General features: G+C 38.3%; 1 protein-coding gene across 6 annotated transcripts in view; it reads left to right on the top strand.

Annotated features, from left to right (window-relative positions):
* The window catches only part of KIF6 (kinesin family member 6), a 423,767-nt gene that overhangs the window by 121,117 nt on the left and 286,677 nt on the right, over positions 1–15,973 (top strand). Inside the window, exon 1 of one of the 6 annotated variants that reach the window (XM_044378328.3) lies at positions 4,758–4,818. The exons of the other annotated variants lie outside the window; for them this stretch is intronic. Coding sequence (XP_044234263.2) covers positions 4,816–4,818 — 3 coding nt within the window. The 5' untranslated portion in view covers positions 4,758–4,815. Of the gene's footprint in view, positions 1–4,757; positions 4,819–15,973 lie in introns of those variants that run through there. 6 annotated transcript variants of the gene reach the window in all.

Raw genomic sequence — 15,973 nt, 5'->3', positions numbered from 1 at the left:
TTGTTTCTCTTGCCTAAGGAGACATATCCATAAATATGTTGCTAAGGGCAATGTCCAAGAGATTACTGCCTATGTTTCCTTTTAAGAGTTTTATGGTTTCAGGTCTCACATTTAGGTCTGTAATCCATTTTGAGTTTATTTTTGTGTATGGTGTAAGAAAGTGCTCCAATTTCATTCTTTTGCATGTAGCCATCCACTTTTCCCAGCACCATTTATTGAAGAGACTGTCTTTTCCCCATTGTATATTCCTGGCACTTTCCTTTTTAAAGCATGCTTCCTGAGTTCTGTGTTTTACTTTGTCTCTGATAGCAAGCCGTGGGTGAGGATAGTAAGCTGGGAGGATAAGAAGTCTGAGAAAATCTCTATCAAATGACTTTTTCTTCCTGTCCATTTCTACTCTCGAGAATGTACTTACTGCCTTAGATATAAGATGAATAAATGGAAACCAAATTCAGATAGTGAAAGGGTGATGCTGACATTGGTTATTCTGTGTCCTTAGTTTTGCTGGTTTTTTTTCCCTTTTTTACCAGTTCTGCATGAATGCTTTTCAATAGACTATCGTATATAGGTTGAGCTTATTGCCACATTTAATATGGATTTAAGAACCTTGGAATTATTATTTTCATTTAAAGAATGTTTTGTGTATTTTTTTTAATTTCCAAATACCTTGTTTTGCTTTCCAATGTTTTGGTTTGTGTGTTGCTTCAACATGAATTGCCCATGTGATTATCCACCGTGCTCTTATTTGTCATGATAATTGAAGCTTAAGAAATAAAAATGGATTCAGAATTAGGGAGTATAACGACAAAAGATTTAGAATGCCCTATTAAAAATCCTGAGTCTCCATGCACAGTTTAATAAAGAGCAAACCTAGAGATACAGGATATAACTGAGTCCTGGCCATCCACAGAATATGAAAGAAAAAGTAAATTCATAAATGCTATTAGAAAACAAAGAGACTGGTATCCAAGATCTACAAAGAACTTGTTAAACTCAATACACAAGAAACAAATAAATCATAAAATGGGCAGACGATATGAACAGACACTTTTCCAATGAAGACATACAAATGGCTAACAGACACATGAAAAAATGTTCAAAATCAGTAGCCATCAGGGAAATTCAAATCAAAACCACACTGAGATACCACCTTACGCTAGTTAGAATGGCAAAAATAGACAAGGCAAGAAACAACAATTGTTGGAGAGGATGTGGAGAAAGGGGATCCCTCTACATTGTTGGTGGGAATGCAAGTTGGTACAGCCACTCTGGAAAATAGTGTGGAGGTCCCTTAAAAAGTTAAAAATTGAGCTACCCTATGATCCAGCAATTGCATTACTGGGTATTTACCCCAAAGATACAGACATAGTGGAGAAGGGCCATATGCACCCCAATGTTCATAGCAGCATTGTCCACAATAGCTAAATCATGGAAAGAGCCAAGATGCCCTTCAACAGATGACTGGATTAAGAAGTTGTGGTCCATATATACAGTGGAATATTACTCAGCTATCAGAAAGAACGAGTTCTCAACATTTGCTGCAACATGGACAGCACTGGAGGAGATAATGCTAAGTGAAATAAGTCAAGCAGAGAAAGACAATTATCATATGGTTTCTCTCATCTATGGAACATAAGAACTAGGAAGATCGGTAGGAGAAGAAAGGGATAAAGGAAGGGGGGGGTAATCAGAAGGGGAAATGAAGCTGAGAGACTATGGACTCTGAGAAACAAACTGAGGGCTTCAGAGGGGAGGGGGGTGGGGGAATGGGATAGGCTGGTGATGGGTATTAAGGAGGGCACGTATTGCATGGTGCACTGGGTGTTATACGCAACTAATGAATCATCGAACTTTACATCAGAAACCAGGGATGTACTGTATGGTGACTAACATAATATAATAAAAAAATATAATAAAAAAGGAAGAAAACAAATAGAGAAACCTGTCCCTGCCATGATGCTAACCTTCCTCCAGAGGTGACTCATCCCTACAGAAACCAAGGCCTTCCCCTCACAATTATGTTCTCTCATCTTGAATGGGTTACGGAGGGAGGGCTCCTGGCCCTGGTTCACCATGAGCTCTATTAGCTTAAAAGCTTGGCTATTTGATATTTCAAAGTTATGCATTAACTTTAGCTGAAGGCATATTTTCAGGCTATTATTTTCTAAAGTTTTGTCGACTTTAAACTTCTTTGTGCCAGAGTATCTGTCATGTTCTACCACCTTACAGAATTCCAACAGTCTTTTCCTATTACTGCTGAGTATCTAATAATAATAGTATCATAAATAGCTAAAACCTGACAAAGTTCAATCATAATAACGCTAGTTGTGCATTATTTTTTTATTTATTTATTTTTTTTTTATGTAAAGCCTGATTTCTTTTAAACCAAGTCCGATAGGTTTTAGATGTTTCTTTGCTTGGTTATTTTTTTTAATTCTTTTTTTTTTTTTTTTAATGTAAAGCCTGATTTCTTTTAAACCAAGTCTGATAGGTTTTAGATGTTTCTCTGCTTGCTTTTTATTTTTTCTTTGGTAGTGATAGCTACCATGTTATATTGAGAATCTGCTCAATAGACTTGACATTGTCGTGGACACTTCCTGTGTGTATATATTATTTTTGGTTCTTATTTTATAGATGGAAACTGAGGCTCAAAGAATTAAACTACTTGCCCAAGGTCACACAACTAACTAACAAGTGGCAGGGCCATGGTTCAGCTTCTCGTCTGACTGATTCAGAAGCTTGTGCTCTTTATTACATCTCACAAGTACAATATCCAGTTGACATACATCAGCTTTTTCAAGGGAGGACATATTTCTGAGTTATTTAAAAAGTATAGCAAGTATTTAGCAGTTCAGTCTCTCTCCTGAGTTCATTGAAAGCAAAAACACAAAAATATAAAGGAAGACTAACTTTCAATCCTTGGAAACATTTTATTATATGGAGCCTCTAAAAAAGTATGTTTTAGATTACAACCTAGCTGTCAGAATATAATTTGTCAGCACAGAACGAGCTTACCAGGATAAAAAGAACACACTAATCATTTTTTTTTAAAAATGAAGTTCCCAATTTCCCATTTACACAGAAACATCCAGAAGTTGCCATGGTAACCAGAAAACATTTGCAAAACAGAGCCTGAATCTGTGGGGGACAGAGTGGAGTGCTCTTTCCTTCAGTGTTCTCTATCCAAAGCCAGCATTCTAAGGAAAAGTAATTAAGGGTAGCTTCATCCTCTTCGAATTTATTCAGAACTCTTAAATAATTTTTGTAATCCTACTAATGTTTTGAATAAAACCTGATTACGTCCTTAGGGTAGGTTTTTTAAAACAGTTGACTTGCTGTGCCAAAGAGGATAAATTGTCAAAGCTGAACTGTGTGTGACCCAGTGTCAAAGCCCACCAGTAGCAAGTATGACTTGATACTTTTCTATCTTCCTCTGAAATATTTCTATCAATTAATCCAATCAAATTGATCAAGACATGCTGCATTTGATTGTTTTTTTTAATTGTTTTTTATTATGATATGTTAGTCACCATTCAGTACATCATTAGCTTTTGACGTAGTGTTCCATGATTCATTGTTTGCGTATAATACCCAGTGCTTCATGCAATACATGCCCTCCTTAATACCCTTCACCGGGCATTTGCTTGCTAAACCCTGCAAAGTCCTATTGCTGGGACCTTTGGCTCAGCCCCACCCATGGTCTAGAGCATTCTGTGCCCAAGTGTGGCCTGAGGGTAACTTGCACTAGAATACCCTGTAGTAATCAAGAGACCTTTCTTGGATCCCATTTCTGATCCAAGAAATGGATTCAGGATCTCTGCGGTGGAGCCCAGGAATATGCATTTTAGCATTTTATTTTATTTCTTTTTGCTAGAACATGTACAAAACTGTATTTTAAAAAATTACATTTGTCCCCCTGACTGGATTAAGCTCTTTCAGGGCCAGGATCTTTCTATATTTTCGTCTTCTTTGGGTCTCTAGTACCTCGAGCAGTGCATGGCCTACAGTAAGGGCTTACAGAAATGCTTAATGAATGCAAAACCTGCAAATCTAAAATTTTTAATTTAATTTAATTTTAATTCCAGTGTAGTTAACATAGAGTGTTACATTAGTTTTAGGTATACAATATAGTGATTCGACACTTCCATACATCACCCGGTGGTCTCCTTAATTCCCATCATCTATTTCATCCTAACCCCCACTCCCTCCCCTCTGGTAAACATAAGTTTGTTTTCTATAGTTAAGAGTCTGTTTCTTGGTTTCTCTCTCTCTTTCTCCTTTGCTCATTTGTTTTGTTTCTTAAATTCCATATATGAGTGAAATCATATGGTATTTGTCTTTCTGTGACTTATTTCACTCAGCATTATACTCTCTAGCTCCGTCCATGTTGTTGCAAATGGCAACATTCCATTCTTTTTTATGGCTGAGTAATATTCCATTGTTTTTATATACTACCTCTTCATCCATTCATCAGTCACTGGACACAGACTGCCTCCCTAATTTGACTATTGTACATAACGCTACTATAAACATAGGGGTGCATGTATCCCTTTGAATTAGTGTTTTTCTGTTCTTTGGGTAAATACCCAATATTGCAATTACTGGATTATATGGTAATTCTATTTTTAACTTTTTGAGGAACCTCCCTACTGTTTTCCACAGTGGCTGCACCAGTTTGCATTCCCACCAACAGTACATGAGCGTTCCTTTTCTCCACATCCTCACCAACACTTGTTGTTTCTTGTGTTGTTGATTTTAGGCATTCTGACAGGTGGGAAGTGATATCTCACTGTAGTTTTGATTTGGATTTCCCTGATGGTAAGTGGTGATGAACACCTTTTCATGTGTCTGTTAGTTATCTGTATGTCTTCTTTGGAGAAATGTCTGTTCACGTCTCCTGCCCATTTTTTAATTGGGTTATTTGTTTCTTGAGTGTTGTGTCAGTTGTTTATCTACTTTGGATACTAACCCTCTACTAGATATGTCAATTTGCTATCTTAGCATTTTAAATGTGCTCAGGCGAAACCTGGGGGCAGTTTGGGTTTTACCATTAAGAAGCTGGTTGCAACCCACTCTCAGATAAGTCTGTGGGCAAGTCCATATTCTACACCCTTGCCAACACCACAAAATTTGGAAGTTTTGCTAATTTGGTAGGCAAAAAAAAAAAAATCTTGTTTTAATTTATTTACCATTTGCATTTCTGGCTTAGTTTATGTGTTCTAATTGTTTTTCTCTTGGAGTATTAGGGTAGGTCTTGTTGATTTGTTGACTTCATGAGGCCTGGGACTTGGTCTTGTTCACATGCATCATACCTAGAAACAAAACCTGACATATAGTAGGTGCTCAGTAAATAATATATTTATTATTATTTTTATAATAACTTTTTATTATAATTAATTATATTTACTGAGCACCTACTATATTCATTGAATGAATGAACATTAAAGATAATGACTTTTTGCCTTTGTCATATATTCAGCAAGTATTTTTAAATTTTATAAATTTTCTTTTGGTTTTTCTTTTTTTTTGGCTACAACTAAGTGGGTCTTTTTATTTTATGGTTTCTGTCTTGGATACTATGCTTAGACATGCAATAGCTCATTGATGAATAATTCTACTTATTAGAAAGCATTTTGATTTTTTGAATTGAAATTTGATGCCCAGTAGCATACACCCCATTGTTCACGTTTTGACCTGGGACATGGAAAGGGAAGATCACCATCAGGATGGAGTGGATCTTATGAGAGATTTCTGGCACATGGGGATTTTACCCGAATCTTGAAAAAGGCTATCCTGAATTAATAAAATCAGGGTTCATTTTGAATCCCCCTTCTAGAAGTAGCTTTCATTGGTAACAGTGCCATTAAGTATTCATTTTAAGGAGTTGTAATGTTGCTCAGAGTGAATCATTAGACTAATACTAGCCTCTTTTACAAGCCAGTTTGGAGAAGAGAATAGTAGTATCTGGGGTGTCTTCTACCAACACTTCATAGTAGTGTCTGTTATGGGTTAAATTGCTGAAATCCTAACCCTAAGTACCTCAGAATGTGACCTTATTGAGAGGTGGGGTCTTTATAGAGGTCATCAAGTTGAAATGAGGTCATTAGGGTGAGCTCTAATCCTATATAACTGGTGTCCTTATAAAATGGGGAAATTTGGAAGCAGATACATATAGAGGGAGAATGCTGTGTGAACACAAAACTCTCATTTATAAGCAAGGAGAGAGGCCTGGAATAGATCCTTCCCTCACAGACATCAGAGGGAAGAACCAACCCTGCCACCACCTCTGTCTTGGACTTCTAACCTTAAGAACCATGAGATGATAAATTTCTGTTGTTTAAGCCCCCAGTTTGTTATACTTTGTTATGGCAGCCCTGGAAAACTAATCGAGTGTCCAGATAACCTAGAATATATTTTCTTGTATGACTGATACCTGGTGTAGCTCTTGACCTTGATGAATTCAGGAGGAATAATACACTATATCTAGTATACAGCATTGGCTATGAAACTTCTCGAAGGGGATCTTTGGTGAGAAAAGAACACTTTGTGCCAACATTGGGAAAGTCCAGGGTCCCATTGGTAGGTCATTTGCTTTCTTTCCCTTCCTTCCCTGAGTGAGCCATCAGGTAAATTCTTCCAGTCAGTGTTGATGTCCACTCTTTGTCTTCTTCACCATCACTGTGCATTCCTGCCAGGCAGTGGTGAAGTACACGAGCTTTGGAGATGACCTCCTTTTCCACTCCTGGCTCCACCTTGACGGGTATATGTCCTTGGGCAAGTCAGTGACCCGATGTGAACCCCAGTTTCTAACGTGTGCAATGGGCACAATGATGCCTACTTTCTAGGATTATAGTAAGAATTAAATTGAATGACATTTGGAAGGACCTTAACATTTTCAGCTAACAATTATTTAAAGGTAAGGCTGTCGTCCTGTTCAACTCTGTTCTCTCAGCACCTGGCAACTATTGGTCAGTCATTAATTAATTATTTGGTTGCATTGATGGGGAGAGGAAGATTTGGTGATTTTAGGAGAGAAGACCTACAATCTCAGGCCCAGAATCCAAAGTGGTTTTATGGTACACCGTGCCTGTTGGCGCGTACAGAGTACATCCCAGACAACTTTGACTTTTTAAAATTTGTGATACTCCAGACCTTTTGGAAGAGATTACTTTCCAAATAATCAGCCTATCAACAATGTTTATGAGATTTAGAAATTATTCTACCAGGAGCTGTTAGTAGTCTTTCTGCCCAATTCTTTGTTTGAAATAAAAAAGATAGATTTATCTGAGTTGCACTGATATGTTTTGTAATTTCTCAGACTTGCACATTATCAAACTTGTGGAGTGACTGTTGGATCCTGTGGAAGTGCAGAGCCAGCTGGGAGACAGGGCGTGAGTGGAATTGATAGCAACAGCTGGCGTGGGACATGTGATCTAATAACATGAGGACAGCACAGGAAAGAAAGAGCAGTTTTACTGTGTGATTGTGTTTGTTAACAACCCTCTAAGCCTTGCTCTTGTATGGTGTGTGGGAAACAAGAAGATTTGGGTTGCAGTTAGCTTTCCAGGATCCTATTTGCAAGACCATTAGAAGGACATTACTAAAACATCCCCACACATTTTTGTTTGAAAGATATATTAATTGTGTATAATTAGCAAGTTTATTCCAAGATTTGTGAGCCTGGGAAGAGCAAAAAACACAGCATGCAAAATACATTTTGGCCCTGCTCTTATTACAAGACTAGCATCTCTTATTAGTAGGTCTGCATAGGCAGGTAGAAGCCTCAGCAGATGTGCTAACAATTCTGAACTCTTGTCTTGTCCACTGAAGGAAGGAAACTTCAATTTGGAGCACTTACTAGATGTCAGGCATTTCTTTCTCTTTCTCATGTTTTGTACATGAGATATATAATTTCTTAAAAATAGTGATTCTGTGTTATAACATAGTTTGCATTCTGCTCTCATCTAACCTGATTAGTAGTGTTACATGAACTGTGAGTTTTGAGATCTAAAACATTTATTTACTAAAATAAATGAAGTCGTCTGGTACAGCCATTATTAGAAATAATAATGATGAGAGATGAGATAATAATAATGATGAGAGAAGCATAATTTTTGACTGTAAAAGTTTAGCTCCAGAGTTTCTACTGGTCTTTCAAATTCTCATTTATGATTAAACAAGGAGAAGAAAGTAATTTTTACCCTACTCCCTGTTACTGAAATTTCCCAACAACAGCAAGAAAAGATAAAAAACAGAGGGTACAAAAAGCCATCTTCAGTGAAACAAGAAAATAGCCATAACCTCAAACCATGAGAAAAACTGCCAAATATTATGAAATTTGAATGGTGGTGAGGGAGAGTGCTGAGAGCCAGCACATTTATCCTCCAGCCTCAGGCAGGATACAGTTTCCCCTTAAAGAAAGGGTCACAATTCTCAAACGCAAATCCAATAATCTTTTGGTTACAGTGATGAGATCTAAGAACACAGGGCAAGTATGCGGGAGGGGCCAGCGTTAGATAGATATTCATTCTACACTGTGAAAGGTGGATCCAAAGAAGAAACCTGAGAGACAGGTCATTTTTATGGTCAGTGGTCTTGGCTCATAGCCAGAAAGATGGTGTTTGGTGAATGGGGTTCAGGGAGGTGACTTAAGGGGTTGTACTATCCCAGGCCTCTTTGGGCAAAAAATTGAGGGAAGTATATGTTCCTCAGGCTCCGAACATAACCGATATAAAGTCAAAATGTTCAGGGCACAAATGTAATGTGAATGTTCCCTCGCCCATCCCCTAGACTATAGTTTAGGGAAAAGTTGGATGTGTTCAGAGGTAAAATTATCAGAAAGCGAACAGGTGAAGAGGGGCACCTGGGTGGCTCAGTTGGTTAAGCTTCTGCCTTCGGCTCAGATCGGGCCCCCTGCTCAGCAGGGAGCCTGCTTCTCTCTCTCTCCCACTGCTTGTGTTCTCTCACTCGCTCTGTCAAATAAATAGATAAAATCTTAAAAAAAAAAAAGAAAAAGAGAAAAGAAAACAGCTGAAGACTTATCCATGTATATGGAATAGGGCAGGGGATGGCTAAGGAACATCTATTTGAAGGCTGATTACATCAGGGAGCAGAGAAGTATACTGCAGGTACCCAGTACCTCTGGGTAATCTGTGTTTAAAAAAAAAAAAAAAAAAAGCTCCAGAATAAAGAAGGGATTACAAGAGAAGATGAAAAGCCAACTTGGAGAACTTGGAGAAGAAATGACAGAGAACAAGAAAGCCACTGTAAAGATGAAAGAGCCATTAGAGGCAAAAAAGGAGGAGGAAGAAGAGGAAGAGGAAGCTGAGGAGGGAGAGGAAGAAAGAAGAGGAAGAAACAAGGAGGAGAAATAAGGATACGAAAAATAAGCAGAGAAGGTGCCACCTAGAAAGAGAGATCAGCAAGCGCTGGGCTACTGCTCTCCGGAGGCAGATGTCAGCCAGCCGAGGCACTGGCAGGAGATGGGAGGGCATGAACAAGGCAGAAGCCAGAGGATCTTTCCTCCTCCCTGACTTCACCAGTTGGATGCCAGCAAAAAGGGGTCTTGGGAAGATGCTGCTTTTAGGACTCAGCATCTCTGTGGTACAGGGGAAAAAAAAATAGAGGGAAGGGAAGGAATGGATCAGAGGGCAAAGAGGCCTAGGATTAGCCCCTGAGTAAAAAGTATTTCTATAAGAAACTGACATAATAACTCAGATAGATTGCTTTTGGCTTATCTTACAAATCAGGAATACACATGGGGGAACTGGCAGGAAATCCATTTTGGCTGTAGTTTTAAGAACAGAAGCTATCCTTTTAGCATTTCTTGCTGATAGATTTTTTTTTTATTTTTTTGGCTGGCCAACTTTTGTATCTATTTCTTATATTGGTTCAAGCTTGGAGGGAGGAGACAGGGGTCTTATCAACCACCAGAAACCTTCAGCAAGCAATTTGATCATGTTTCGGGTATGCCATTTGGAGTCTTGCCAGTCGTAATAGCAAGAGATCTTCGTGGCCATGGAGAAAGCTGTGGAATCTTCAAAATGTGGAAAAAAATATTGGACTATAAAAGAGAGTGAAGTAATGTATCTAAGAGTAGCCTTCTGTGCTTCTAGAGTTCTTCCGTCAGCTGAGTGACACTGTCCTCAAATTCATGTCTGTCACTGATCTTGATGTCTGACCTCAAGTGTCGCAGTGAGAGTTATCACATTCAATCCGTTGGGGTAAACTTCTTTTATAAGAATAAAAGAATACGAATGTATACCTGAGTCCTGCTTGGTGTGTTATTGGTACTGATCTTGCTGTCTGTACAAAGGATAGCAAAGGGTATTTTCAGCTTACCTATGATCTCAAGCTGTATAGTGTGTATGGAATAGGTTTTCCCTAAAGACAAATCCACTGAATTGCGTCAAGTCTTGAGATTAGACTTTTTGGCCTCATAATATTGTTATGTGTATGACTCGGAAATTGTTAAGCCAGACTGAATTTTAAAGGAAAGAAGAAAAAAAGTTAAATTCAATTTAGAAGGTGCAAAACGTGCTAGACAATAGGGATGAGTTACTGATTGCCATCAAAGAATAAATTTAACTATGATTCTTCTTGCAGTCAAGTAAAAAGAAAGGGGGAGGACAGGGGAACATTTGGGGTCATAATTTCCATTGTTCAGAGAGCAAACCTTTACTCTGGTGATGATGTGATGGTATCTCGTTCAAGACATGGGTAAAATTCCTTCTCAGTTTGTGTATGTGCCAATTTTAGCATACTTAGCTTATTATATAAATGTGCTTGACTTTCATTTGTCAAATCCTGAAGAAATGACCCATAGAGAGGCAATCTTCTAAATTCTGACATCCAACAAAAGAAGAGCTCTCCCTAATTCTGACATTTAGTTTTCCTAAAAATAATCACCTAATAGATCTTGGAGAATTTGAAAGTTAAAAAAATCCATCAAATTGATCCCAGACTTGTTAAGGAGGGATATATAATAAAATATAATAGTCTATTCTTATCAGACAAATAAATCACACTTGCTAGAATATTCTTATTATATGTTTCAGGTTGCTCCAAAGTTTGCTTTTAAATTTTAAACAAAATTGGCTATCTATCTATCTTTCTCTTTTACAAAACTATTTTGACAGTATGCTGGGCCTAGAAATCTGGCAACTAGAGAAAGTGATAAAGACTACTTTTCTAAAAGCTAGGGATCTTATAAAGAGAAAACTCAGAAGAACAAGCAGTTTAAGATCATTAATTCCAACTGAAGTTTCTCTAATTGGGGATATTTTGCTGCTAGGCACTGCATTCTAAACCAGCCTCAGGAGGGATCAAGGCAGGTGTTTAGAGCGTCACGTGCTATATATATCACTAGGTTTGGTCAGACCTCACTTCAGTCTGAGTTAGTGTACATCAAGTGTGTAGTGGGCCTCCTAATCCGACCCATTTGCTATGGGAAGAATTAGATAAGGAATCATTAAACCAATGGTGGGTGAGGCGGGAATCCTTAGTTAAGGGAGTGTTTTAACTGAAAGGCTGAGGTAGCCTAGAAAACACAGAGAAGTTAGTATTTTCAGTCTTCAATTCAGATAGACTATATGAGCAGAGGAACAGATCAGTTAGGCGATCTGGCTAGAAAGTGTTATCAAACAAGGAGAATTGGAGTGGAAACCTGAATTCTGGATTCTGCACAAGTTTTTGCCCTTAGTTGGTTTGCTTTAAAAAAAAAATCTCAAGTGTATACATTATATACTCTGTTCGATCTAAGAGATTTTCTTCACCTGACCTATTCTCGTGTCGTGGAAATTCTTGTTGAGATATTTCACTCCAAAATAGAGGAGTGAGTGAAAAAAAAAAAAAAAGAATTTGGTACATGGGAATGGAATATGAGCTTATAAGAAATAAAGAAGTATTCAAAGGAGCCTAGAAATAATGTCATATGTAATTTGAAGAGATTATTTGAATCACTGTAGACTATAATATCTATAATCACTTTTAATTGATGGAAGACATAATATTAACTAAAAGAAAAAAATTTTTTTACCAAAAGCATAATAGGATATTATATAAACACAAAACAGTATTTTGCTTATCAGTTCTTGCCCCTTAAAATGTTCAACCTTGAAAATGGCCACACGCAAACATACACACATACAACCACACACACACACACACACACACACACCCTATCGTAGAAATAATGGAAAAAAAGTGAAAATTTTAATTCACAGGAAATCCTTGTTGATCTGCCAAAAAGAATATGTGTAGCAACAATGACAAAAGAATATATGTAATGAAATCATAGATCATCAGGATTGGTTGTGTACATCTGCAGAATCCAAAAGGTAAGAGGAGGGGTGCCTGGGTGGCTCAGTCAGTTGAGCATCTGACTCTTGGTTTCGGCTCAGGTCATGATCTCAGGGTCCTGGGACCAAGCCCCGCATAGGGCTCTGCACTCAGTGGGGGAGTCTGCTTCAGGATTCTCTCCCTCTCCCTCTGCCTCTACCCCTTCTCACACTCTCTCTCTCTCTAAAATAAATAAATAAGTCTTTTTTTAAAAAGATGAATGAACAGCCTTTTGAAAATGTTCATCAATATTGCCTGATTCTTGTCGCTCTATCATTTCTTTTAAAAAATTTCTTTCAGCCTACCAATGTCTCCTGCTTTGTAGAAAATGATTCTTGTTCAATGAAATTTGAAATTTTTGTACTTATGAAATAGTGGTAGCCCAGCCCGAGCCAGTAGATGGGTTGGAGGGCAGGAGAGGGAATTTTAGTCTTCACTGTGGGAATGTGATGTTTTCTTGATTTGATGCTATATTATGTAAAATGATCTCCAAAAGCTGTTTCTCTTTTTTTTAGAGGGGGAGATATTTATTTATTTGAGAGAGCAAGAGAGAGAAAGCATGCACCCGAACAGGTGGAAGTGGCAGAGGGAGAGGGAAAAGCAGGCTCCCCGCTGAGCAGGGAGTCCAGCGGGGAGCCCATGTGGAGCTAGATCCCAGGACCCTGAGATCATGACCTGAGCTGAAGGCAGATACTTAACTAACTGAGCCACCGGGGCACTCCCGCAAAAGCAGTTTCAAGTACCACTCCTCAGCCACATTGCTGCTCCAAGCCCTTCTGTATAGACAGTTTGAAGTCACCATTGTCTGACAGGGTCACTTTTGAGTCACTTTTCATACTGTGCACTCCTCTTTATACCACGCAAAGTGGGCTGGCCACCAAACAGTCATAGAGCACACCATCACCCCTCACTGCCCACTGTACCAAATTATTCATGTGTTGTCATAATTTTTAAAATGGTGAACACTTAAAAATCCATTCGGAACAATCCATCCTTTGGATTTTTCCGAAGTTTGGATATTAATGATCTTCTACTATATGCACAAATGTTAAATGTCCCTTGTGAACATGATGGCTAATGCCAATTGTGAATAGTCCTAGGGAATTCATGAACATGAATTCGAGTAGGCTTATTTGGGGAAGAGGAAAAGGGCATACTTTTCCAGTAACAAATGCTAGGTAATACTTGACTAACAAGAGGACACATTCTAGGTAAGAGGAAAGGCAGTTGAAGATACAGAGGGTAGTGGGAGAGCTCTGGAATCAGGCACAAAAAATTATGGAAGTGCAAGATAGGTTTGAGTTGGTCTTACTTTTTCAAATAATTCTAATTTTTAGGCTTAAATGAGTTATATTCCATGGACTTAAAGAGTTTGGGGCGGAGGGAAGAGTTTTCAGATGTGGTCTCCAAATGATACGGAGATTTTTAGAAATTATGGAGCATGCCATAGAGATTCCAGAAATCTAGAAATGAATAAGGTCAACAATTACACAAGTATTTTTGAACACATGTTATGTTATGCTATGCTAGGGTTACAATGATGAATAAGATACAGTCCCAGCCTGAAGGAGCTCAGAATCTGGGTGGGAGGAGGAAGGAAGTAGAGCACCTTTGTTAGAGGAGGTAACCCTTCAGATGGCCCTTATTATGATGAATCTATAAGGGACCTAGTGAGCCTGGGTTTTTAGGCATTTGCCCCCTAAAAGAAAGTCATCTATTTTCAGTTTTTACAAAAAGGAAAACATATTTGGAAAATAGCAAGTAAATATTTTTGATACCAAGCCCTAAGACAAGAATCGGATCAAGGATTCTTAAATAACTGTCAGTAAGCAATTAGGAAAAAGTCAACATTGATTCGCCCTAAACTAATTCCATTCACTCTTTTGATAAGGTTATAAAAATTCATAGATCAAATCAATCCAATTTATTTAATAGACTCTCTCAAAATATCCTTGGGGATATCAAGGGAAAGTGAAGGTATATGAAAGTACTTGGATTGAAGCCAATTGGAAAATGTCCAAAACTGTTGCCTAACAGGATAGAGAGTAGGAGTGTTCATGCAGTGTTGTTCTGCTCTACTAGATGTCGCACAAAATGTTTGGATGAGGGTATTTTCATTTATAGATGGCACAAAATTGTAAAAAACAAAACAAAAAAACCCCACCAAAAATCAGTTCCAGAAATATCTCAAGAGATTGTAACAATGTAATTAAATCAGTCATCAAGTGTGTGTGTGTGTGTGTGTGTGTGTGTGTGTGTGTGTGTGTGTTTCCCAAACAAATTTCATAGCATGGGTAAAAAGGTGGAGTACTTGAAAAGGTAGAATAATTCAAGTGCTGTTTACTAGCAGCACAACATTTAGATCGTCCAGATCCCAATGCCCTCTGCCGTGGTGAGACTACATTAGAAAGAATAGATGCAATTCAGGGTGTCACAGTACCTGCTGTATTTTAAAAAAGATTTTGAGAAACAGCTGCTTAAGACACACTTGAAGTAACTAGAGATATTTAGTCTTAGGGAGCATGATAGTTTAATTCAGGGATATAGGTAGGATTGACATAATCAGATATGTCTTTTAAAAATATTACTCTGTCTGCAAGGTGGGAAACAATTGGAGGAGACAAGAGTAAATATGGGGAGATAAATAAGGAGAGAATGTCATGACCTAGGTGAGAGATAAAGGATATTTAGAGAGAAGTGGAGGTAAATTCAACAGGAATAGAATGGATTGGATACCCATGTGTAGGACACAGAATGAGGGAAAATGATGAGATGGTTTTGGGGGAACATTAGGTCCAAGATGTCATTTTAGAGACAATTATCAGATGAGCTTGTACACATCCTAATCTAGTGTACAGAGAATTTGTGGTTGGAAATAAGGGTATGGGAGTCATCTGAATAGAGTGAATATCAACAGGGACGATGGACGTTTATATGATCTTTTATGGTTCATGGGCCATTTTAACACTCAGTGTAGCTCTTTGCAATGAAGCAAGTCTTTTTTTTTTTTTAAGATTTTATTTATTTATTTTAGAGAGAGAGTGTGTACAAGTGGAGGGAGGGGCAGAGGGAGAGGGGGAAAGAGAATCTCAAGAAGACTCCCTGCTAAGCGTGGAGCCAGATGTGGGGCTTGATCTTATGACCCTGAGATCATGACTAGAGCCAAAACCAAGAGTCAGACGCTTAACTGACTGAGCCAGTCTGGCGCCCCAGCAAAGCAAGTCTTATTATGGCATTGCAAAGACATGAGGACCAAAATTATGTAAATTTGCTTACGATTTCAACACTAGTAAGCGACGGAACCAGGACTTGAAACCAGGTGTTCCAATACCAAATTCTAATCATTGGTATGTGACTTTCAATCACACTACAGTACCTATCCAGTGATAATCAGAGCTATAGAAGAAGAGCTTTCCAAGGGGAAGAAATATGATGAACACAGCTTGGGACATGCCTGTTTCAAGGACTGGAGAGAAAAGGATCCAATAAAGGAAAAGGAGACAGCATTTAGAAAGTGCCAGAACCCAAGAAGCCTGGGTGGCTCTGTTGCTTAAGCTTCTGACACTTGATTTTGGCTCAGGTCATGATCTCAGGGTTGTGAGATCAAGCCCCATGTTGGGCTCGGCACTGGGCC

This window comes from Ursus arctos, unplaced genomic scaffold, assembly GCF_023065955.2.
Source record: "Ursus arctos isolate Adak ecotype North America unplaced genomic scaffold, UrsArc2.0 scaffold_31, whole genome shotgun sequence".
Classification (NCBI taxonomy): Eukaryota; Metazoa; Chordata; class Mammalia; order Carnivora; family Ursidae; genus Ursus; species Ursus arctos.
The sequence above is the reverse complement of the archived record's forward strand: the minus strand, read 5'-3'. Positions and strand labels throughout refer to the sequence as shown.